A 26531-nucleotide genomic window follows, 5' to 3' on the forward strand; every position below is an offset into this window, starting at 1 on the left:
GCGGGGGAAGGAAAGGATGTTTTTTGGTGATGGGCGAGAAGCAGAGAGCAAGTCCCTTGGTTGAACTCTTTAAGTAAGGCTCTGCAATGTACATGGCAGATGCTTCAGAGCCTAAATTCCTGGAGGAATTTCAACATTGTCTTCTAAGTATCAGCCTCCTCCAAAATGATTGAATGCTATGGGAATGTGGATAGCCTGCCCTGGGCCAAAAGAGAATCAGAGACAAAGCAACTGGGATCAGTGCGTTTCTAATTGTTGCAGGGAATTCAGAAGCAAATATTGCTGGCCTTCTGACAGCATGTGGTGTCTGAACATGACAGCTCTTGCCTTTCTGGGGGTAAACGTGCAGCCTGGAATCTGCTGAGAAATGCCTTCCCCGCACTCTTCCCGGGGAGGTTAGCATGCTTTGCTAACCTCGAAGGAGGGGACAGCTGAGCCAGGACTGGAGCAAGGAAGCCCGTAGGGGGAAGGTCTTATTGACAAGATGCAGAAAGCTTAGCATAGCACATTTCCATTTTCCACCTCTGGGTTTAAGCTCTAGGTGATAGGGGCCTGTCAGAAAGCAAATCATAAAACAGGGATGGTTAAGGATATTAGAAAGAACTTGTTTGTATAGCTATTCTTGGCAGAATTTCCACTGTTTACAAACACCAGTGAGCGAGGCTCAAGATGAGCACAACCGGTGAGCTTCCCTTGGCTTTGTGTTTTTGGTGGCTTCTAAATTGGCTGTGTGAGAACTTGCTTGCAGAAGTAAGCCAGAGTGTATCATTAAAGGCAACTTAAATACACATCCCCATGAGAGAATGCTTTTAAAAATTACCTGTAATAGCAGTTGGCTGCCTCCTACATAGTTTAAGACAGCTAGCTGGGGAATGTCCAATTGTTATCCCTCCAAACAGTGATAATCCCCATATAAGAGAGAAAATGGATTTTGGGGGCTGGGGATGGATTGCTGTGATATTTCAGAGGGTATTCAAAAATGTATGATACAACAGCTTTTGTTTCTAGAATTGCTGTGCTTCTTACATAAAAAGCTAAATGTGAAGGAGAAGGTAGAGATGTTGAGACATCCTGGGGGTTGGATGGACACACATGGCCTTGCTCAGAAAATAGGTGTTTAGGCTTTCATTTCCCTACCACACATTTGTCTTGGCTGCACATTGGATTTAGTCTTCTCTTTGTCTTTCCTCCATATGCTTTTCTTCCTATATTTCTCTTAGCTTATTATAGTAGCCCTGGCCACTGGGAGCCTTTCTTGGGACCTTGTACCTATTCAATATACTACAGAAACATGTACTATATGTCTAGGGGACTTTGTCTACTTTTCCTATAGGGCGTGTCTATTAAGAACCCATGAGATCTTAATTGTTATAAAGTTTTTAATGAATGTAGACCTTTATCTTTGGAAATGTGTTTTGGTTGCCAAACATTATGGGTTTAGTGGTCAATGGATGAATTGTTCACATAAGATACAGTAGACCGTATTTATAGGCATATACATTCTGAGATTTTGGACCATAAAGTTCAAATCTGGTATGAAAAAATGTTATGGTTGTTGTTTTAATATAAAGATATCCAAGTAATTGCTTTACAAATAATATTATAGCTAAAGGCAAAGCACAGAACGTTGCTTTTGGATTGATCCATTATTGCTGTGGAAGTATCTTGTAGGCAAAAATGGTGTAGTCTTTGAGAAAATGAACATAGTAATAGGACAGTCCAATGCAATTTTAGTTGACCAGTTGTAAGTTTGTTTTAGTAATTTATACATATGAAGCAAATTTTCATCAGAAGTTTCATTCAAAGCCTATTAAAGTAACAAAAAGATATCATTTTGCACATTTTACACATGTAAGTGGATGTAGAGGTACAGAAAGGTAAGGGCCTTGTCCAAAGAGTGGAGAAAGGATCCAATCTTTGAACTCATAGGTCTTCTTTCAGTACACTGTACAACAGGAATCCTAGATTCATGCTGGGGATTTCAATGAGTGTTCTAAAGATTTTCAGAGAACAGAGAGGAAAGCTTCATGTCAAATTATAGGAAAAGGAAGTAAAGAAATTGAAACCCTGATACATTGCTGGTGGGGCTATAAAATATGGAAAATAGTTTCGCAGTTCCTCAAAACGTTAACCATGAAGCTACTGTGTGTGCATGCTTAGTCTGTTAGTAATGTCCAACTCTTTGCAACCCCATGGACTGCAGCCTGCCAGGCTCTTCTGTCCATGGGGATTCTCTAGGCAAGAATATTAAAGTGGGTTGCCATGACCCAGCGATTCCACCCAAGAGAAATGAAAACATATGTCCACACAAAAACTTGTACATGAATGCTCATAGCCACATTATTCATAATAGCAAAAAATTTAAATAACCCAAACATCAATCACTTGAATTGATCAACAAAAATGTGACATATCCATACAGTAGAATTTTATTTGTCTATAAAAAGGTATAAAGTAATGATGCTATAATGTGAATCAACTTTTAAAATGTTACACTAAATGAAGGAAGCTGGTCCCAAAACATCACATATTATATGATCTCGTTTATATGAAGTATCCACAATAGGTAAATCTATATAGATACAAAGTAAATTCATTATTGCATAGGGCTGGAAGTGGGGAGAATGGGGAGTGACTGCTAACTGAAATGATAAAAATGTCCTAAAATTAGATTATACTGATGGTTTTGCAACTGTTTGAATATGTTAAAGCCTATTGGATTGTATACTTTAAAAGTGTGAATTATATATATATATATGAATTATAGCTCAACAAAACCATGAAGAATTATAAGAGAATATATGTTTTTCCAACTTCAGGTCCAGCCTCAGTTATCAGCAATGATGATGACTCTGCCAGCCCACTCCATCACATCTCCAATGGGAGTAACACCCCGTCGTCTTCAGAGGGCGGCCCTGATGCTGTCATTATTGGAATGACCAAGATTCCTGTCATTGAAAATCCCCAGTACTTTGGCATTACCAACAGTCAGCTCAAGCCAGACACATGTAAGTACAGCTGTTTATACTTACTGGCCCATTTGCTTCATAGCTGTATCTTGCAGCATGTTTATCAGAGTCCCTGACAAGGATGATTGAGGGGAGGGTGAAGTGAAATGTCTTAAGGATTCTTGAGGCTTTGAGCCCATGGAATAGATCATTTAGTTTGTTGATTATGGCATTCTTAGGGTGTGTCTCCTGCTGGGATTGGAACTGTGGGCAGAACTGACTTCTCTTGGGATCCATTTTCCAAAACCATTTGTCAACATGAACTTGGAATTAAGGCATGCTTATCTTGAAAAAGATAGAGACAGAAACCAGAATTGTCATTAGAATGCACATACATCAGTTACAGAAGATAAGCAATTGGTGGGATTCAAATTTGGTTTATTGAAAGTCTTTAAAATAATACACCAATGGTTGTCAGGAATGGTCTGTGTTGCACACAGGTGGTATCAATTTAAGTAGTTCTGTTTTTGTTTTTTTGTTCAGTCTTAGTTCTTATCATGAGACTTACTGTGATATCACAATAACAAAGGGACTTCACAACAGGCATGCCTACACTGAATTATGTTTCTCAGAACCAGATGAACACATTAGCCTCTATTGGAGAGCTTAAATCTTTCTTGGAGACTCTTATCCTACTTTCTGAGCCACTGCTCAAATATAAAGAACAGAACAAAGCCTGAAGGACAACAAGAAATAAAACCACAGTGAACAAACAGGCTTATGTCATTGGAACTATAGGCCTTCCCTTAAACATGAATAAGGGACTCTGAGGGTCAGACTATCAGGTGGCTAAGGTCCCCTGGGTTCCCTGGCACTGACAAGTGGGTATCTTTTTGTCTGCTTGCAGACATCTTAAACCCATCTTAAATACTCTTCTCCTGTTCTTACCTGTCTCAGGTAAGGTAGGACTATTTCAAGGTTAGATTTTGGGGACTGACTTTCCACTGAGAACTCTCATGGAAAAGGGGATTTAGCAGTGAGTATTTTTTAAATATAAACAAACATCTGTAATTTCCTCCTGTTCATTCAAATTTATCCTGAGGTATGTTTAATAATGGATTTGCATTTGAATTTAATCACTAGGAAGAACAGTATTACAATCTTGTAATATGTGAGACCCTACCACAGATTTCAGTTGAATTTGTAATATGACAAGATAAATAGAATAGCATATATGAAGAATACTGAGCTCCTTGGAATAAAAGGTATTATTTGAAATCAAGATATTATTAATTCTAATATTATAATTATGGTGTAAACAAGATGTGTGGAGGCCTTGCTTACAATGTGCATTCTTTGTTGAGATAAGCATCCCCTAACAGTTCTTGAAATGTCCTGCATGCATAACAGTGAAATGATAAAGCAATGTAAGATATTGTAATGAGAGAATCTGTCATCATTTTGATTGTCATCACTAGGAACAGAGCATTTTGACCCCCCCTGTCACCACTACCAGTACCAGACTGTATGATATACTTCAGTTAACCAAAGGCTATGTTATAGTTGAGGTTGACTAAAATTAAACTGTACTCAAAAATTTGCTTTTGTCAATGGAGAAAAGTTAAAGCTAAATAATCAAGCAGGTAGCATTAGTCCAATAAGCCTAATAAGAGAAAATGAACCAATGATCAAGGAAACAAACAAACATATGCTATAGAATCAAATAGGCTAGATGGCTTCTGAGTCTGTGGTTCTTTCTAAATGTGCTTTCTTTCCTTCAAAATCCCACAAGAAAATTTCTAAAGGTTATTTCCTTAGTCTAGCATCCATGAAGGTTTTTACAGAGGTTTTGATTAGACATTTTGGTAATTTTAAGGAGTTTTGGTTTTATGGCTCAACCACTCTATGCCACTCCCATTTGGAAGAAACTGGAAGACAGTTGAGGAGACTGGCAGCTTCCCTTCAGCTTCTGTCCTCTACCGGAGGTGTCCAGACCATTGGTTTTTCCTTATAAACTCTAGTCCTTCACTCAGCCATCCTGACTGGTTCAGTGTTCTCAATCACTTAGCATCTTATACTAGCAGAAATTTTCTTTCTTTCAAGCATCAAGCCATATGCTCTTTCATGATGTTAAGAACACTTAAAATAACACATCTTCCATAAATTCTTTTTCAAAGAAATGGGAATGAAGAAGCAATTTACTTCTCTTCTCTCTTTACCTTTTCTTAAATGTCACTCTTTACCCCATATTTTTTTCCCTTTATCCTCAATGTGTCTGTCACCTTTTGTGAAGCCCTGGGTGTTACCACTCTGGTATATGTTTCTGTAGTCTTGATTAAAATCAGGTTAGATTGTAAGCTCCTAGAGAGCAGAAACTATACCCATTGAACTACTTCATTATAGCATGGGACACTATTTGCCTCTGATGTGGGCCAGATGTTGACCAGATATGGCTATATATTACTGAAATATTAATTACTAACAGACTTGTAACAAGTATAAATGACCTTTTACATTGAAACTTTTTCATTGGGTCTATTCTTATTAAACTTAACAACATAGATTTTTTAATGTCGGATGACTTTTTTACGTGTTAACCAGTTTAAGTAGATTTAGATAGAATTTTAGCAGAAAAAAGCCTTTAAGAAAGAATCTTTTCTTTGAAGGTCCTAATTGTAGTCATTCAAAAATTAAAATATTCAAAATGCATAGATCTGACATACAGAAGGAGAGGGGTTTGTCACTATAGGCCCATGAAATTTTGGTAGCTTAGCTTTCAGTTAACTTATTCCCTTCAAATATTTTCACAGCTAACCGTTAAAGAAGGGCTCTTCCAAGGAGTTGGATAGGTTACATCTGAAAAACAAATTTAAGAAGCTCTCAGTGGAGCTTTGCTCATATGCTTAAAGCAACATATCACATGAAACATACAGTCTCTGATGAACCCATCAGAGGCTCGGGTCACAAACCAGCACATTTACTTCTCTTTCCTAAAGCTTTCTGCTATTCAAAGATTTTGGCTTTAGAATACATGTATGATCTTACAAACAGTGATCCCATTGTATTTCACTGAATTGTAAGAATCTAATGTAGAAAGTGAAGTTCAATTCATCACATATTTATTGACTACCCACAATATTCCTACAATATTAAGAATTGGAAATCAGGTGATAATGATGACTTGTTCCTTTGCCACATGCAGTCTCCTTGGGGGGGCCAGTGTTGAAAGACGTTGTGTAATTACAAAGCACAAGGTTCTGATAGCTTAGAGCAAGCATCCTAAACCCCAGTGACTTATAGGGTCAATATTACAAACAGGCTGAATCAGAAAGATGACATGGTGTGGTGAAGATCATGATGGAACATGGGCCTGGTATTACCAGATATTCCAAATTTTCCAGAGAGTGGGCATTTTTTTTTTAATGTGATTTCTCCAAGATTTAAAACAATGAGTGGGACCAACAAAATGCATTAGCACAAATCATATTTGGTCCACAATACACCAACTGTTTTTGGCTTTAAAGATCAATGAATAAAAACAGTTGATTTTACAGATTTTACAAGCTCAGAAGTAGCTTGTCCATAGTGACACAGCCTCCCTGCTTGTGTAACTTTGTTCTAAAACCAAAACAAGTGAACCAAAAATCACGATTAAACCATGTTTCTTTAAATGTTGTGTAAGATTATTTGAGTGAAGGATGATGCTAAATTATGTCCCCCAAAGTACTTTTTCACTCTCAGGAGCTATGAGAGGTTTTCAAAATCTAGAGGTGGTTTGCAGGATTTTAGAACAATCTGAACAAGGCTGAATTGCTCCCGAGCACTTTCCAATAGCAAGTCTGTCTACTTTATTGCAGGGCCCAGAGGTTCCCCCAAGACCGCCTGATAATAATTTGGTATTTGGAGGCTCCTGTGTCACTGCAGGAACTAAAGGAGGCTAAATCCATGCCTGATGGAGGAGAAGAGTTCTATGGTTATCTGCAAATTCTGGCCAGACAACATCTTGACGTCACTCCTTAGCTTCCAAAATCTAGCCAAGCAAGAAGTTGCCTTCCCGAGAGAAAGCAGTGTGCTCTAATGACTAAGCCCTGAGTGCTATGCCACTTTAACTATAGACCCATCTCCTCGATCAATCAGGATGGCAAGATGGAGCTGAGGAGCTCAGCGACATCAAGGCTGCAGTTGGTCTTTAATTCAACTAGTCTGTGTAGACGTGTCTGAAAACCTTGTCATCTGACCACACGGGGTTGTTTCCTAGTAGGATTGACCAACTTGGCTCAAGGGCAGCTGTGCTACTGTCCTCTCCTTGTCTGCTAAGAACATTTTGACAGGGTACAATGGAAACACACCTTCTGAACTGGAAAAAAAAAAAGAAAGAAAACCCACTCTAACCAACAAAACCCCTGAATCATCAATCTTGGGTTCTTTTGAAGGGTGGGAATGCGTTATAGCTTCCCCTGCAGGAAAAGCAAATGCCATTTAGACTTGCTGACATCTCTAGAATTGTGTCTTTCCTAGAGCAGCCTTATAAATTAGCTAGAATCCTAGGTGGAGGGTCTTCATTAAATGAGAATTGTCTCTAAATATGTACTGTATGTGTTTGTTCTTACAGCGCATGCCCTCTATGTGTATCTAGGGCTAGTAATTAACTCTCTGTGGAAGATGCAGATAAGGAATCCTGAATTTTCCCCATTTTGATTTCATTTCCACTGAAATGGACATTGATTTCCTGCAGTGTGCCATGCTCCTCTAAGCATTAGAGTTTGCGTGTGTGTATATGTTTGTGTGTGTGTGTGTTTTCCCATTGGTTACATGCTTATTAGGCAACTATGTAGATAAGCACAGATTCATAGGCCAGCAAAGACTAAGGAAATAAAACATAATAAAGGGAGGGAGTGTTTTAACAGTAGCTGAAAAGATCATGCAGGGCACCCCTCTTGCTTCTCTTAGCTGCCATACCTACCCTGTCATTGTGTTACCAGCCAGGGGAGGTAATGGAAGTGGTATTTTTCACAGAACTGCAGAGGTTTTGAACATATTTGTAACATTACTTTGAGTACACCTGAGCAAAAGTTCTGAAGTATATCCAAGACCCCAGGAGCTCGTCAGATCAAGGGTTGAGAGTTATTGGAGGTCATCTTCAAACTTCAGTGCAATCTGTGCCCATGGTCCATTATGATGGTCCATTTTATAGGGTTTAAAAACAGGCAGAAACAATTGCTTTAGCACTTTATTATGTCCTTTGCCTACTAATTTTGTCTTTCAAAAGTACGTTTGCTTCTAAGTATTTAATTGGCCAAAAGATAGCTGCTTTGGGAACTGTTTATATCCCTTTGAAGGCTATGGCCTGCACTTTAAAAATAACCTAGGTCTATTTTGCCCAGCATGAGTGCTAGGGACAAGAGAATGCAGTTATTTTAGGATCCTTAGAAATTGCTTCGTTTATGGCACAGTGGGCTGACAACCTATCTCACGGGGGTCTTCATGGCACACTGCTCATAGACTCTGTAAAGTCCCAATCCAATTCTGTCTCTTGGTGTCATAGTTTCCCATTGCTAGCTGTAACAGCTTGATACTATATTCTCCTTTCAACTCCAGAGGAGATGGCAAGAAGCTAGCAAATAATGTTTAAAAAAAGCAACTTGAATTTCCTAGTAGAAAGGAAATAAATACATGCTGCATAATTACATGTACAATGTAAGACATGTTAAAAACTCCTCTGAGAAGAAAATTCAAGCACATTTATGACTATGTAAAATAAGAGACTTCATTCTATTAGCATTTGACCCCTGGGTGATATGACTCGTTATCAAAAAAGAAATATCACCCAATTATAGGATACCTAGACCTCTTAGAGAAAACACTCCATCTTACAGTTAATGGCTAAAAAAGGAAAAAACAATTATGGATTTAGGTCACAGAGACACTTACAGTGATATTCTGATTTTACTTCCACATCATTGGACAATCAAGAGGAAATTATGCACCCCCTCACACACCAGACAGTTGAGTTCAATTTCACCAAATCATCACTGATGTGCTAGAAGCATCCCAGCACATGCAAGATCCTACAGTCTTTGTTCTGGATATTTTCCAAAGCTCAGCCCAACTGGAGAGGGATACCAGCAGGATGAATCTAATCAAATGCACCACCATTTTGGTTTCCGGTTGGTCACTCTCGTATGTGCCAGCAGATTGGGGACTAGAACCAGCTCAGCAAACACATGCAGAGGAGCCTCTTATGTTGCTGGGGAGCTCCTGTTACCCAGATGCTTTGAACACTGAGTGCTCCCTGTGGTTAAGTAGAGATGACAGAAGGGGAGTTTTTCTTGGATGTGATACTTGCTCATAGCTCAATCCTTCATGGCAGCTAATGTAACAGAGTGCAGGCTTTCTCTTTGTGAAGTGCAGATTATTTTCTCTGTCTCAGCTAATTCTACCAGCTAGAAAGGGTAAGCCACGATGGCTGGGCTTCTTCTCAGATTTGTCATCATGCCAGCTCTCCTTCTGAGGCACAGCCATGCTGCCCTTCCTTCACTATGTTGCAGCTTCTTTGTTTGCTCTTTGTCTTGGTAATTGGTGAGTGTGTGCATGCTAAGTCGCTTCAGTCACGTTAGACTCTTTGAGACCCTACGTAGCCCGCCAGGCTCCTCTGTCCGTGGGATTCTCCAGGCAAGAATACTGCAGTGGGTTGCCATGCCCTCTTCCAGGGGATCTTCCCAACCCAGGGGTGGAACCCGTGTCTCTTACATCTCCTGCGTTGACAGGTGGATTTTTTTTTTACCACTAGCGCCACCTGGGAAGCCCCTTGATAGTGGATATTTCTCTTGAGGTTTGTAAGATGAATTTGCTTCATACCATGGACAGGAAAGAATTGGAGAGAGATCTCCTTCTCTTTCAACCTGACAGCCAACCACAAAAGGCAATCTCCCTCTTCAGGCTTAGCTTCTAGGAGTAAAGCAGCCTCCTGAGATGGAGACAGCAGCCCAAAGTGTTCACAGGGCTCGCTGTCTGAGCCCACTTCCTTTGGCTGAGAGGATACTGTGTATTTCTCAATGTCTGAGCTCCCTCAGGGAGGTGAAAATTAGAAGGTAGTACTTGTGATCCAAAGGAGAAGGACATGTAAGTATCACAGTAACTGTACCCCCTCCAACTGTACCCCCTCCAAGTATTACAGTAACTGTACCCCCCACCCACACACCCAACCAGGGTTGTGGAGGTTCTTTCAAAACAGGACAGTCTTGGGCAAATCATAATGGATTGATCTCCCTAGTTGGCATAGCTCTGATGATTGATTTCTGCTAGTAAGACAGAATTAAGTCTTCATGCACCAAAATGCCTTTAGAGTCCCTAAAATGCAATTCTTTAAAAATAAATAATATAAGTTATAGTAGGAAATTTGGAAAACATAAGAAACAAAGATGGAATAAAAACTTACCTATAATTCTAACAGAGACAACTACTGATAATATCATTTGGATATCAAACTTTGTCATCTTGTGACTGTCCTTTTAACCTCCCATGATATAAGGTCTAACTTGTTGAACCCTGGCCTTTATTTGTACTGGGCTTTGTTCATATCTCTGTAGTAATGGGTTATCTTGGGTGAATTGTGTTGGAAAGTCTGTAGGAAGCTCACTGGGTGTATCATTGCTGGTGTCAGATCTTATATTTGCTTGGTTATACATAGGAGTATCACCTGATATGAAGATCTCACTCACTGGAAAAGACCCTGATGCTGGGAAAGACTTGGGGCAGAAGGTGAAGGGGACAGCAGAGGATGAGATGGTTAAATAGTATCACTGACTCAGTAGACATGGATTTGAGCAAAATCCAGAGATAGTGGCGGAGAGAGGAGCCTGGCATGCTGGAGTCCACAGGGTCACAAAGAGTTGGATGTGATTTAGTGACTGAACAGCAGCAACATAGGAGTTAAGACAGAGGTGGGCTGGGCTGACCTTGGCAGGTCAGGTTTCGAGTGACCCTTAATCCAGAGGAGCCCAGCTTTTTCAGGGTGAGTGTCACAGAGGAGACAAACCTTACGCTGTAGGCTGAGAGGACTTTGGGAGCAAAAGGCTCCCTCATTTGCCAGGGAAGCCTGAGTGCCTCAGTTTAGGATCAGCTCTCTGCATGACTCCAGATGTAGCTGGCTGCTCAACTGGAGCAGATGATCACTTTCTGCCTCCTAGTTCTTCACCCTGACAGGCTAGCTCCTTTCAGAGAGCCAGGAGTCCTGGATCTGAAAGGGTCAGGCTGGTTACATCTGCTTTACTTTCCACTATGTAGAGATGCCTTTTCTTCTTCCCAGGATTCCTGGGCTGTGCAAGGACCTCTGATAAACTGAAGTCTCTCCTTTGACATCCTGCCTTACCTAAACTTGATGCAGTCAGTGGCCCAGTAATCTCTTCATGAGATTTCCTCATGAGTCTTCTCATGAAAGGCTTCCTCTTCTAATGTCTCAAGCATCAAGGCCTAAGCTGGGTTCTGGACAGAGGACCTCTATCAACAGTGTGACTTACTGGAGTATTTCAGAGTTGGTGTTTTGCAGAGTCCTATTAAAGTTGATAGGTTCTAAAAGTAATTCCAGAATACATAGATTCCTATGACATGTAAGAAGTTAGATTTGTTCAGTGTTGAACCAAAGGGAGTGGGGAACCAAGGGGGAATTCTAGAAAGAAAACAATAATCTAATGTCTAGTTTCTCTATTATTTTCATCAGTTCCTGTACATGCTATGAATATGGGTAGACATCAACATTCTTTTTACCCTGTTGCTATTATTTAGCACATTTATTTAAGCATGCCATTGACCTTCTGGGTGCATTAAAGTGGAACCCAAGTGATTATTAGATAATGATGGCATTTAGACTAAGTGCCATATTCCTAATGTTCCAATAAGTGGTTGATACAGGGGGGACAGGATACAATCCCACACTATCTAATTATATTAAAAGAGCTGGTCTCCATGTTATGGAATGCCTTCATTACAGGAGATTACATGATATCTCTGCACCACTGAGTGGCCACCCGACATGTTTTCCTGAAAGAAGGATGGATTTTCAGATTCATTTATGCTCTCATGCCCAATACTCATCTCCACCCTTGTTCCTGAAAAGAGTTTGCTTTAACTAGTGGGTTGGCCTTCAGTCTGTTGCTAATGAACAGAGAGAAACTGTTACCCAGGGACACATTCCTACTTTCTATTAATAGAGTACCCGGCCAGCTGGACTAACTGGCCTCACATTCTCTCTATCCTGGCTTTACTTCCTCTGGCCCATAAATATAAATTCCTTTGTTCATATCATTCTATCACCCTCCTTCCTTTTCTCTATGTATGAAGGTTCAGGAACCATGATGCTAATGGTGACATTTCATCCTTATTCCTAGTTCAATTAATGCCATTCTCTGATATCCAGAGAAGCACTTGTGCTTCTGTGTCGCTTCTTAACCCTCATTTAAAGAGGGCCATTTTCTTCTTTCCCAAGTGTTGTCATTTTTAGGATATTTTTCTCTCTCTTAAGAACCTTTATTTTGACTAAAATTTCCTTGTGTGCATATAAGATTTTAGTTTGCCTTGAGCCCTACCTAAACCTTTATTAGCATTGGCCTCCAAAGAGGAAAACTGGGAAGACTTTGGTGACGAGGAGCTCTGCCTTAGATTCCTGAGCTCCTGGACTTTGAGGAAGTTGATGGCCAAGTAGCAGAGGGAATAACTGTATCACTCACTTCCTGAACCATATGTCTTCTCTGAGTTTGTGTATATTCTGCTGTTTCCTGCACATTGAGTCCCAAGTTTTTAATTAAAGTGAATCTTAGCCAGATTGGGGTCTGATCGCTGATATGTGAGTATAGTCCTTGGTGTTGACATCCCAGGGGGCCCTCTTTTGTCCTCTTAGAAGAGCTCCGTGTTATCGAGGGCCAAGCTTCTGTGTGCGGGCCAAGCTAGGGAGGGGTTGTAGGATTGGGGATGAATCCATGTCGTCCTCATACCTTATGCCCACTTTTGGAAAGAGGGGGCTTGTGTGAATTCACATTGATGATGTTCTCCAAGGAGACACTTCAGCTAAGGGGCACCCAGTCTGAGTGTTAGTGTGGTCCTGTCTTGAAGGTCTTCTTGCTTCCCCACAACAAGCAATGAGCCTCTTACCACTTGCTGGGCTCCTGCCTCCTGCCTGGCAGTGCTGATCTCAGCTGCTGTGCCCTCTGATGCTGCACCAGGATCTTTGGAGGTGGGGTAGGGAGGGGACTCTGCTGATTGCTACACGTTGCTTACCTTTATTTCCCTCTCTTATGTTTGAAAAGAGTGGGCCTGAAACATGATCTGCATTCTTTTACTGTGTTCAGAATCTCCAGGGCTTGTCCCGCATATGTATGAATGATAATGGAGCTTGGAAATCTTTACTGTAGAGGTTTGTTGATGGAAATGAAATCTGTTGCATTGGAATTTGTGATGTAGTTAATCATTCAGAGCCAAACTCTTATGCCAATAAAAACAAGAGTGTCAGATTTGTGGTGTCCGTTGCCTACTTTTTATCACCAACTAATAGTTATTCTTACATAAACTTGAGAATTTAGTTCAGTGTTGGGATTCCTAAAAGCACCACCAACAGCATCCTAGAAGTTGTCTCCATTTGACTCCCATTTAGCTCCAAGCAGCTCCTCTGGGCTTTCAGACAGCCCCCACTGTACCTGGCAGAGCTAGCATTAGGGTAATATGGGTGAGGCCCTCAATTAAAGTGCAGAATTTAAAGGAGCACCAAACAAAATCAGCAGTCAAGATAAATCTCATTTGAATGCAATATTTTAAAAGACAAAAATTAATGAAAAACCTATGAAGAAAATTTCAAAATTCTTAATACACAGACTTGAGAAAGCAGGGATTAGGATGAGTGCTGCAAATCCAAGGTCAAATCCTGGCTTTAAAATTTTCATATTTTTTCCTTCACAACTGTTTTCTTAATGTTTAATTTTTAAAAACATGGCATTAAGACATTAATTGTAATGCTTTAATATTTTAGTATGTTTTATACTAACTATGAATGGAATATAATCTTTAAAAATTGTGAATTACTATATTGTACATCTAAACTTATATGATACTGTACATCAACTCACTGAAAAAGTGATAATAAATAATGGAGAATAAAAAACATTATTCATGTTAATGACTGAATCTGGGGTATTCCCTTAAATTTTTTGCACAGGGCAAGAATCTCACTCTGCTCACTTTAACTCAGCCCTAGACTCAAGACTCCCGGCCAGGATCTTGTGTAAAGCTCTGGTCTTTGCAAAATGCCATTTTGTGTACATTAGCTGCTGGGCTGATTAGCTTTCAGGCTTCTCTTCTTTCCTGCATTCCTGACCTAATTGTTCTCCCTCCCAACATCTCATCTGTCCCTGGAGATGCATTCCTCTGAATCAGCCAGCTTCAGCATCCCCAGCACTAACCATCCAGTGCTGTCTGCTGAAATATCTGCACAGACGGGCACTCTCATCTTCTGATGGACTTTTTTTCATATGTGACTCTCCAGAGTGAGGAAATGAGCAAGACTGCCAAAAAGAGAGAGAAAAGAAACAAAGAAAGGGAAGGAGAAAGAAAGAAAAGACAGAATGAGAAAGATTCTTTTAAAAAGGCAGAAAGGAGAGGAGGGTCAGGAGATCTTCTTAGCAAAGTTGAGAATTAATCTAGAAAAAAACTGGATAAAACTTTAAAATAAAAGTGAAATTTAGATAATAGATATTGCTTCATTTTCCCACATTTGGAATTTTAGTATGAGATTTGATAAATTCGAGATATACCTTTTGAGATTTTAAGTACTCCAGTTTCACTCAGCCTATTCCTTAGTGCCATGAGCCCCTTTTGTAATGTGTGCATTTTTGATTATCTTAAGCAACCAATATCGAATGCCTTTTATGTGCCCAGCCTTACGAGTTGCATTTTCACATAAAAAACAAATGAAACCCTGTCAGCGCCGCAGGATAGATATTATTACTGTGTTTAATAGATGAGAAAACTGAGGCTCAGAGAGGCTAGGAGGGGAAATAATGAACCCAAATTACAGTCCTAATGTGGGAGAGTTTCTGTTCAGTCCCCAGTTAGCCTCCTTTAAGTCTGGGGCTCTTTCCAGCTGGGGGCTCCTGCTGACCTTTTCCAAAAATAATGGAGAGCAATTTTCAAACTCTGCAAGAGGAATTGTACTGTTGGTGTTGTACCTTTCATGTGAGCTGATCAAGGTAAGCTGAGTGTGTTAACCTTCAAACACACAGGCAGGGAAGTGCCAGATGGCAGATAGTGAGCTTATTGTTAGAGGAGAAAGAAGCCAGTGGTAGACTGACCCCAGGCCCATTCTCTAATGTAAGGTTAGCAGAGCCCACTGGGGCAGCAGGTAGGTCTTCTTGATGGAGTCATTACTAGAAACATGAAATAATCATGAATAATAAATAAATAAATAATAATAAACCCTTACTTTTATTTTTTGCTAGTTAAAATCACGTTAAATCCTACTTCCCCCACCCCGTCCATGCGTGCATGCATGCTAAGTTGCTTCAGTCATATCCGACTCTGCGACCCCATGGACTGTAACCCACAAGGTTCCTCTGTCCACAGGATTTTCCAGGCAAGAAAACTGGAGTGGTTTGCCATGTCCTTCTCCAGGGAATCTTCCTGACCCAGGGATTGAACCCGCATCTTTTACATCTCCTACATTGGCAGAGGGTTCTTTACCACTAGCACCACCTGGGAAGCCTTCCCCTAGCTCAGCCCACTCTAAAAAGTTTGCCTTTTTTTGTCTTATTTCAGAAAATCCTAGGAAAAGAATCATATATCATAGATCTTTGACTCTTTCTTGAACACCTTCATTCCTCCAAGATAAGTGAAGTGAAGTGAAATTGCTCAGTCATGTCCGACTCTTTGCGACCCTGTGGATGGTAGCCTACCAGGCTCCTCCATCCATGGGATTCTCCAGGCAAGAATACTGGAGTGGGTTACCATTTCCTTCTCCAGGGGATCTTCCCAACCCAGGGATTGAACCTGGGTCCCCCGCATTGGAGGCAGACGCTTTAACCTCTGAGCCACCAGGGAAGCCCTCCTCCAAGATGAGCATATCACTTTTCATAGGTGAACTTGATGTCTGTTTCTCCAAAGACAGAGTTCAGAGTGCCAAGAGTTCTAGGAGCCAGTTGAAGTGCACACATTTACTGAGCTTTATAAAGCAATGTTGCAAGTGTCAAGGCACCCACAGCACCTTCCCAGGTTACTCTGCCCCAGGAAGACCAAGAAGACACAGGCTAATATTGCCTTCTCGATGACCATTCTACAGACAGCCAATTTCGGTGCCAGCCACGTGTGAACATTTTGTAGGGCAGACGAATCACATTTCTGGTTCATCCTCTATGACTCATTTTTTTTTTTCATTTTCCATGCAAAGATCCATGTTTCCAAATTGCCTACTTGAAAGGGGTCAAGATTCTTGTAGATATTTAGCCTTTAAGGAGTCTTTTTAAAAACCATGAATCACTTTGATGAGTGGCATTTTTTCCATGAGAAGAGCATTCATCTGGACATTCAATAAGGTCAGGGGACATCGAGGAGGTGTTATTTTAAGGTATCTACTTTATCATGGGTGTATCTGCTCCCACAGATTTGTGTATATGACCTCATATTTGTCTCCTATTAGGTAGAATAGTACATGCTTCCCCAAAACATCACATAGCAACTCTTCACTGTGCGTGATGATGGCAGGTGAATGAGAATGGTGAGGTGAGCCAAAATGAATAAATTCTTTCTGATCCACTGTTTACTTTCCTAATTATCTTTTAAAAAAAACTTAGAAGAAAATAACATAGGATTGTAAAACAATTATACTGCAATTAAAAATGAATAAATAAAAAAAAACTTAGAAAAGAGCAGAATTTGGGGTATGAATTATTCAATTGCCATTCAGAGGCCATCATAACAAGTAATGACACAATCAAACTACTGTTTGTTGGAGATTTCTAGACCCCCTGAACCTCCATGCTTATGTCAGCACAAACCTTCAAAGCTTGGGCAGCCCTTTAGTGTTTATGGAAGTGCAGCCCAAGAGTGGCTTGGAGAGACTAAAGAGGATGAGGCATCAGAGAAGCAGAGTTGAAATATTTCTAAAGAGAATTTGATGAGTCTTTTGCTGACCCTGGAATAAGCATTATGTGTATTTTACGTGTATCTCCCATTTGCCAATATGGAAAATTTCCTAAGGAAATGAAATTAAACAAATCTCTGGCTAATAATACTACCTGGAATCTTTAACAAAGAAAACTCTAGGATGGGGTGGGGTAGGGAGGTGCTGAGGATGCAAGTTCAGATTAGGTTCAGCATGTATAGTCATATATTGGATGATTAATGTGTATACTCAGGAAGTCATGTCTCACCGAGGAATTGAGTGGCAGTAGTCACTGAGTGATATTGAAAATTGCAGATGGAAAGACTTAATGACAATTTTGTAAGTTTTCAATCACAGGCTGTTCAGTGGACACACAAGTGCTTTGGCATCTCTGGCTCCTAAAGCAGTGTCCAGGACTTTGCATAATAAATATGTGGTGAATAACTGAAGGAACACATGAAGGCATATATATGATTGTTGTACTTGTAATCTGACTGTAGTTTGGGGGAAAAAATACATCTGTATTTCACCAGGCATCTGACATGGCTAACAAGTTAAATTCCCCTCTGATTCTGTTAGGAGTAGAAGTTAGGCAACATTTTCTTTTGAATTGCTGGATTTGGCTACCCTCTCTGGTCTGCATAGAGCTTTTACAGGTCTCTAAAGATGGAAATAATTTCATTCATGATGGGTTAAAACAAAGAAACTGTGATTTGGAAGGTATGGTATGGTGGCACAGGTGTTTAAAAGGCATTTAGGGGATAGTCTTGTCATTCTATGTATAACTTCAGTGTTTCCATGAGAAAAAGACTCTAAATAATTAACAAGGAAGTGGACTTTGGTAACTAGATTCATTTATGACTTGAGGAGTCCCGACATACTAACAATATACCTGACACAATGACACAGGGAGATAAATAGTTCTTCACAAACATTTTATAAAGTTACCAAAATTTGAGAATTCCTAAACTCTACTATTTAAAGAGGAATAGGCAAATTTTTTATTACACATAATAAACCAAGTGTCAAAATGCCCGAACAGGGTCAGATTAGATTCAGCACTTCTGATAATACTACATCAAATCAATTAGAAACTAATATTGCTTCAAAAGTTTACTTAAGAAAGTTTGCTAACTCAGTTAATTTTCTTCAGTGAAAATATGCTACTAGAATGAAAAATGATAAGAATGTTAACTGTGGTACAATAGTATTCATAGTATAAGGAATTATTCAGATATTATTTCATCCCTGTCCAGAACATCTTAAGTTTCTTTTGGAATTTCATCTTATGTGATTTGATCTGTACAAAATAATGTGAGAAGAGATAATAGGATTTAAGGAGAGAAATGATTGAATCACCATGTCCCAATAAAAAGTGTTCAAATTGGATTTCACTACATAATGAATTCTGCTTCAACTTACTTTGACATAAATAAGATTGGGTAAGGGAAACCAGAAGTAAATCAAATAAATTAATAAAACTATCAGAGCTGCTTCAATTTTGTCCCCCCAGACAGTGTCTGCTTATTTGTGTAATAAAGCCTGCTCTTATAAATTAAAACCCAGGCATGCCACTCAATTGAAAGAAAAATTTAAGGAAAAGTTAGTACATTTTTGGGGCCTGATTAGAGTGCCTTCTGGTTTCATCAATATCAATCGTCTCTTTGAAAAGTGAAACCTGAAACCCAGAAGAAGTGGCTCAGCTTTCAACTAGAATTTAAAATTAAAAAAACAAGATTGGCGATACAGACATGCATGCAATATTGATGATTAGCTGTTCATATTTTCTTAATTATACACATTTACTAAATCCGAGGCAATTTTTTCATTTCGTCTAGACAGAGACCGTGTCTCCACCAGCATAATATATCATGGTATTTGTGAGTCTTGTGAAAAATTGAATTTGCATCTCTGCCGCCACTCACAGGGAGTTCATTATCTTACAGTAAAACCACTGGGAAAAATACAATTTCCAGTGTTTAATAAAACTGTGGTCTTTTCATAATGCTTATGGTGCTTGAGCAATTTGTTAGGCACAATTGATCACAGACACTTAACACTGATTAGATGGTGGATAGTGCCAGGAAGGGTGATCTTAAACATTTTCTTTATTTATTATAGTTTAGTGCAAATAGGGTATTTTGCAATGATGCTATTATTTGTATTTCTCAGAATCGAAGTGCCTTCTCAAAACGTTAAACGTAAAAACTAATGCCACAAAGCTAAATATGCAGTGTATAAAATATATCCTGGATGTGGTTGAGAGGTAAGGAAACTAATGGGAAAAGGTTCTTCTCTTGCTTCTTAGTTTAGCCAAAGAGAGTGGAAAGAAATAGGTCATTGGCTAGCCTGAGATGTGCCCCTGGACTAACCAGTACTTTATAACTCTCTGAAGTAGAGATGATTACTATCACCCGTTCAAGCCACTCGATTCAGAAATCTGTGATTCGTTGATCAAAAATTACTAAGCCTTTAAAATATGACCTCACTAATTGAAAATTGAAAGGCCAGAAGCCTGTATTCTGATAATCCCTTCAAAATGAGATTCAAGTGACAAATCATTGAAAAAGAACCAAGTTCTAAATAGTGAGATCAGGCCCTCAAAACATGATCTCCAGCTATTACACAGCTTTGTGAAGTAAGGCTATCACATATGCGCAATCTCAGTACCCCTAGATATTTATTATTAAAGATGCAATATAAATGTGAACCACATCTGGTGTTCTTTGTGCTGTAATAAATTGAGTACGTGAAATGAACTTGTAGTAGAAGTTATTTATTTATTTGCTTTTAATAATCTAGAGAAGCACTATGTCATGCGCTTATGAAAGCCCTAAGCTGAAAGCATAAACAAGAGTCAGCTTGGGCAGCTTTAGAAGAAAGAGGCGTCAGGAGGACCTATTTCCTATGAGGTTTTGTAAACCCAGTGTTCAAAATAGTTTTCCAACAGCAACTCTGAAGATGCTCTGCTTCTTTACATTGTTTCTACCAATAGATTATTTAGCCAGAAAGATCACATCTTCAAAGAACTCAGTATACACTGCACAGGGGAAATCGATTTTCATTCTTTAGCTCAACACTATGATTTTGTAGATCTTTGTGACTACTATGAAGAATTCGGTGTGGACTCATTTAACGCAGTTCCCAAACAAAGAATTTTACTTAGAAAGTTAAGGTTATACTTTATAAAGTTGAAGTTGTACCCCCATATTTTCTTTTTTTAAGCTTTTCTATATTTTTTATTTTCTAAAAAAGTTTTATTGAAGTTGATTTTATTAAAGTTGATTTACAATGTTGTGTTAATTTCTTCTATACAGCAAAATGACTCAGTTATATATATATGTGTGTGTGTATATATGTATATTCTTTTTCATATTCTTTTCTATTATGGTTTGTCACAGGATATCAAATATAGTTCCCTGTGCTACACAGTAGGACCTTGTTGTTTATTCATCCTATATATAATAGCTTGCATTTGCTAATCCCAAACTTCTATTCCTTCCCTCCCCTAGTTTGGATTTAGGGGATCTATGGGATCTTAGTTTGGACTGTGAATGGGAAGTTGTTTCCCAAGTTTGTGGAGCTGTTGGTTCCCAAATCTCCAGAATATCCCACATTTAATGGTTTGGAGAAATGGAATTGCTACCTGAAAACTATCTAGGCTTGGTGTTCAAGTTCAGCCATAGTTATTATCACTCAAACCTCATGCTTTTGTCCTTCTTGGAGTCCTCACTCCAACTTTGTGCCTCAGAGTGTTTCAGGCCAACTTGGCCTCAGTAACATGTGCACATTACATTCATTTTGTCACCATGCAGAGGTATCTGAGGCTGGTCACTGGAATCTGGAGGCCGAATGCTTTTCCTTGAGTGTGTTGACTGAGAAGATTCCATTCTGTCTTCCATCTCACCATCTCCCATGACCTTTATCTCAACACCTTCTTGACCTGACCCTTCACCAGCTTGAAACCTGGAAGTTCTCGCTTCCAGGTTTTGCTTAACTGGCATTTTCTGGGCCACCGAGTATTTTTCACTGGGTAATATAAAAAGGAGACAGAGTGAGCCAGGAAGCAGATGTCTCTTGGGTGGTGTGAGTCTTTGAGAGTCGGAATTTGAAATCTCTGTCTGAAAGGAACAGTGAATGGGTGTAATTAGTTAGGCTGATGAAGGAGTAAAACCCGGTAAGCAGTTTTTCTTGACTGGCTTAATGAAAAGCATTAGCTATCAGTTTCTGCCTAAACTTACTGAGGGTAAAACGTATGTGGGGTTTGAACAAAAGATTAAGATTCCGCGTGGGTTTGGACGCTGTTCCTGAGAATAAATTTTGCTTGGGCGGAAGGTATGTGGTTCATCTAAGGGGGGAAAAAAAATCAATGACTTGTGTCATTTCGTCACACATTTTATTTTAGGATAATGGATCATATTTCAGGAAATGGAAGAGGTTCTTGCAAAGGCCAAAACTAGTGTTTTGTAACCAAATGTGTGTATTGCTTTTTTCTTCTCATCCCCTTAAGCCGGGTGCTTTCCCTAAGTGAGTTTTTCAAGGCAAAGGAATTTTTAGGGATTGACTTGAGCTTATCTACCATCATCCTGCATCCTCCCCTGGTGGTGTGAATCTGGCCAACAGCTGCCAAAGATCTAGAGACCTATTCATCATCAAGTGACTAGCACGAAATTAAGTGGCCGCCTTGAGGAGCTGTTTTCCTGCTGTCAAAGGAATTAAAAAATGATACTAGCATCTTTAATGACAGCTGGTAAAGCCTTGGAGTCAAATTATTTAAGATTCAGGAAGAAAATTATTTTATATCCAAAAACAAAAATGGCAGCCTCCCTGCATCTTGACTATTCTGAACATTCTTTCCATTGCCGGACCAAATATATCAGTGATGTAAAAGCTGGAGTCCTGTGTGTGGCCCCAGATGCTGTTTCTCCTTCTGGCTGTTGCTAGTCACTGTCTCTTAGGACGTTAGATAACAATCTCCAGCAAGATGGCAGCGTCCATTCTTAGCTTTGCTTTGTTATCTAGATTTCAGCTTTCTGGCTTGGACCCCCAGTAGAAAAATCTCTTACATTGGGATTAGACAAAAGGACTGAGTTTACACTTTTTTTTTTTTTTTCCTTTAAGGGAAAGATCATTTATTAGTGTTACTGGAGGTGGCAGATTATTTTCTTGATATAATGGGGAAAAAGAAGGACACATGATCTTATTTTGTGTCCTATTTGCTTAAGATTCAAATTAATTTTACAAGAAGTGACAAAACCCATTTTTTAAGGTACATGGCTTCTTGACAAACCACAGAGTAGAACAGAAAACAAAATAAATTCTGCCTCATTAATTTCCAAGTAGTTAACAAGGCAAACTAAAGTCAGTCAGGGTAAAGAAAGAAGAAGAAAATGTTATTCTTGGGTTTAGATGTTAGAGAGGAACTTAACCAGTTCTGGAAAGGGGTGAGGAAAGGAAATTTTTTGAGACTTACCTTGAACTGTTTCCACGTACATTATCTCAGATAAAGTTCGCACTCAGGCAATTTCTTAGGGATAAGAAGAATGAGACTTGGAGAGTTTAAGTAAGACTTGAAGTCTCAGGAGAAAGTGGCAGAGAAAAGATGAAGACCCAGCTTCTCCCACCTCAGAGCACCTGAAGACTTCTGTCTCCATCACTCATCACCAAGCACCTGGGCATGGACCCTAGGAAAATTCCCAGGGGGTGGGGCTTCATCCTTAGAGTGTCACGCACTGTGAAATTGACCTGACCCCAGACGTCCAACCATAATAGTAGAATATTGAGTCTATTATCACGACAAATCATGGGTTACAAAATCTGCTTTGGTTGAAATCCTTGCAAAGCTCAGCCTTTATCTATTAGTTAATTGCCTCGTAGATGAACTTTCTTCATTTGTAATTACTGAAAGTAATGACTTTTTAAAAATACATCTTTTAAGAAATTTTCCCCTTCATGTCATTCTAAAATATCCTCGATGTTTTTAACAGAACCCGCCAAATTTTTGTATTTTGAATTTCCACATAACTTTAACATATCATTGGAGCATAGTCTAAAGGTGTCACTTTTTCAGCCATTGCCAGGAGGAAACTACTTTCCTTACAACACCATCCTTATTCCTAGTATGGAGATAGTGGCATCAGGTAGATTGAGGCTTTAATCCTGGCCCCACGCAGTTGCTTTTGTGTGGTCTTGGGCACGTCACATAACCATAATAAGCCTCAGTTTCCACTCTATAAAATGATATTAACTACACAATAAAAAATACTGATGGCTATGCCTTGGGGTATTTATTAAGAGCCAGCTGCTATTCTAAGTACTTTGTCAACATCATCGCAGTATGCACAAATGTAGATAGGAATACCCACCTGCTCTGGTTCACCAAATCACCTTCACTGATTTGCAGTGCATTAATGCATGGCTCACTGTGGTCAATAGATATTCTCCTATGTCTCCTGTTCTTTTCTTCCTCAACTTGGGTCACTTCAGGTTCCCATTGCTCAGGCTCCGGACCATGTGCTCTGCATAAAGTCCAAGGGTGTGACTGATCGGTGCTAATGACTATAACCCCTACTGTCCTCATGTGATGGGTCCTGACCTGGGCCATGGCTTCTTTATGTTAATTCAGAGATTTAATCTGACTGGGAGGTGTTAAAGGTCTTGCTATGAAGGGTCCATTTGATGCACTGGTGGAGTGAGAGTCCCTTTCTTAGCTGTAGCTTTAGTTTCTTTATCCTGGATATAACAGACATAGACCAGACTTTCCTGATCTTTTCTCCCGGTCTAGGATTAGTTGCAACTGGCCATATGGCTAGAGGCTCTTAGAAGAACAGTAATTTGAGGGAGGAATGATAAGAGATCTAGGAGAGAATGCCTGATATAAATGAGGTTCCTGCCTTCATAATGTCTTGAAATGATCCCATTAACAATCACCTTGGTATGAACAGGCAGGATTAAAAAATGCTTATCTCTGATCATTTGCCAAAGGCATTGGACTTTAGGTTCCTCTTGATCATATAATAACTAGGAAATACACCTGAATCTAGGGGATCACCTTCTCATGAATTGCATTTTGAGGAAATGCTTCTTGATCATCTTCACTGAACTACCTTGACTGGTAAATAGAGGTCTCAGGGGATAATTCTAAGTAAGATGCCTTTTTCAATTCTAACATTTCCTTGAAATCACAAATTTTATTTTTAAACATAAGCTTTGGTTATCTAATTCTGAGTAACAAACTGCCCCCAAATTTATCGGCTTAAAACAAGAACAATGGATTAATTCTCATAGTCTTGTGGGTTGACCAGGAGGTTTTCTACTTCATACAGTGTTGGCTTGGACTTAAAGAAGGTCCACAATGGTCTGTTGCACACAGCAGCAAGTTGTGTGATAGCTGGCTGGGAATTCAGCTAGAATTGTCAGTCAAGACACTCAGTTCCCCTCCACGTGGACTTCTGCAAATGGACGCTTGTGCTTTCTCAAAGCATGAAACACTCAAGGTAGTCAAACTTTTTTTTTTTTTTAAAGCACAGTGTTGAAAGCTGAAAGGCCTTAAGTGTTAAGGTCTAGAACCGGCAGAGTCTTGCTTTCACTGCACTCTACTGGTTAAATCAGATCCTAGAGCTGGTCTGGATTCAAAGTCTGGAGTTCACATAAGAACACGACAATAAGGAGTCAGAGTGTGTTGAGACCCCCAAAGTAACAGTCTACTACAATATGGGAATTCTGCATACTGCCCCATAATATATGTGTTATATTTTAGTATAAAAATATATTCCCTGGACAGTCAAGTAAAATGAACTCTTATGGGAGTTATGGTAATATTTACTCTGATTTTACTTAACCTTGACACACTACCATGGACATGCCATTTAGGAAAGCGAGTTGCAGGTTTTTCTTCTTTTCTCAGCTGTCTGTCTGGTTGGGTCTTGGAATTTAGTAGGAGGGCTAATCTGGGAGGAAAGTGGGATACATCTAGGAGACACTAGATGGTTGGTTCATGTATTTATCTCACTTATCTAGGACTGAATCCCAAAGCAAATACTAGTCATTTTTATTGATGTTCATATCTTTGTTCTCATTCTTTAGTCCTTAGAATTGAGAGTTATAAATTAGAATTTATAGAAATTTTAAAAGGACGCTGTTTTGTTAAGGTGTCCAGGGATGTAACTTAGCTTGTTTGGCTCAGCCAATATAGTCTGCTTAAAAAAAAGAAAAAAATTCTTTACAGCATGTATCACACTAAAAGAATTTTTTTAAAGAGGTGAACTTAGGTCAATATGATAGTAAGATGGATATTAGGCAGGAGAGCTGAAGGGTAAGGTTTTAGTAACCCAGTCTGATTCATTTCCCTGATGGTGGGGGCGTTTTCCATCACAAGCAGTAACAAGGATACTTTGAAATAGCGCAGCAGCCAGAAAACAAATCATATATCTAAATGCATCTGCCCTTATTTCAGGTCAAAGTCTGCAAATTATCCAAAGGACATTTTTCTTGTTTAAGTTATTTGAACTCTGCTGCCAAGCAGAATTGTATATTACAGCCCTGCAGAGCTGAGAGAGAGAGAGAGAGGCCCCGAGCAACAGAATCCATGCAATGTCCAGGAAGAGCTGTGTGCACCACCATTGTTTGTGATAGCCCTACCTCTCATGTCTTGGCCTTCTTTCTGGGTGAGAGGCTCCCTTGCCATATCCCCCAAATTACCAACTCTGAAACTTGACTTCTAAAGAGCAGAATTGGATTTCTTCCTTCTATTACCTGTATTTTATTAACAAAAGGATTCAAGAATGGTTCAGTGAGCATCCCTAAACCCATCTGGATTCTCCAATGAAGACCTCTTTATCATCTATCCATGCATTTTTAGAAGTATTTCAAAGTAAGCTGCAGACAACAGAACACCTCAACCCTAAACACATCAACAAACAAAAGTTAGAGTTCAATATTTATTTATGGTCTGTCTCTCTTTTTCTCTCCCTGCCTCTCTTCCTCCTTTCCTCCCTCTCTCTTTTCCTTTATTCCTTCCGTTCATCTGTTCTTTCTTCTCTTCTTCTTTCCCCTTCTTTCTTTCTTTCCTAATTTGTTTGAGATGAAACTTTTATGAATGAATTACCCTAGTCCTAAATGTCCTATTCAATGAGCTTTGACAAATGCCTACTCCTGTGTAACCAAATCCCTATCAAGACCCAGAGCCTTACTATCACCCCATAAAGTTTCCTCCTGTGTTTTGCCAGTCAATCCCCTCCACCCCCTCATCAGAAACAATCATTGTTCCGATTTTTTAAGGCTTAGATTCATTTTGCCTATTCTAGAGCCTTTTATTAGTGAAACTATACATGTCTTCTGGATGAGAAGTGGGCTTCTTTGTCTAATACTTCAAAAATCTTAAATTGTGAAAGTGTAATTCTTTGTGCTCTGAGAGCTATGGCTCCATTTGCTGCCTCAGAGAG

At 39.4% G+C, this 26531-nt stretch overlaps 1 protein-coding gene and 1 non-coding gene across 2 annotated transcripts in view; one reads left to right on the forward strand and one right to left on the reverse strand.

The window, feature by feature from the left end:
• Positions 1–26531, forward strand: part of NTRK2 (neurotrophic receptor tyrosine kinase 2) — a 388739-nt gene that overhangs the window by 219960 nt on the left and 142248 nt on the right. The window contains exon 14 of the mRNA XM_065946651.1: positions 2820–3008. Coding sequence (XP_065802723.1) covers positions 2820–3008 — 189 coding nt within the window. The remainder of the gene's footprint in view (positions 1–2819; positions 3009–26531) is intronic.
• On the reverse strand, positions 15957–16028 carry TRNAW-CCA (transfer RNA tryptophan (anticodon CCA)). The gene has a single exon. It is a non-coding gene; the product is annotated as a tRNA-Trp (tRNA).

This window comes from Muntiacus reevesi, chromosome 10, assembly GCF_963930625.1.
Source record: "Muntiacus reevesi chromosome 10, mMunRee1.1, whole genome shotgun sequence".
NCBI classification, from domain to species: Eukaryota; Metazoa; Chordata; class Mammalia; order Artiodactyla; family Cervidae; genus Muntiacus; species Muntiacus reevesi.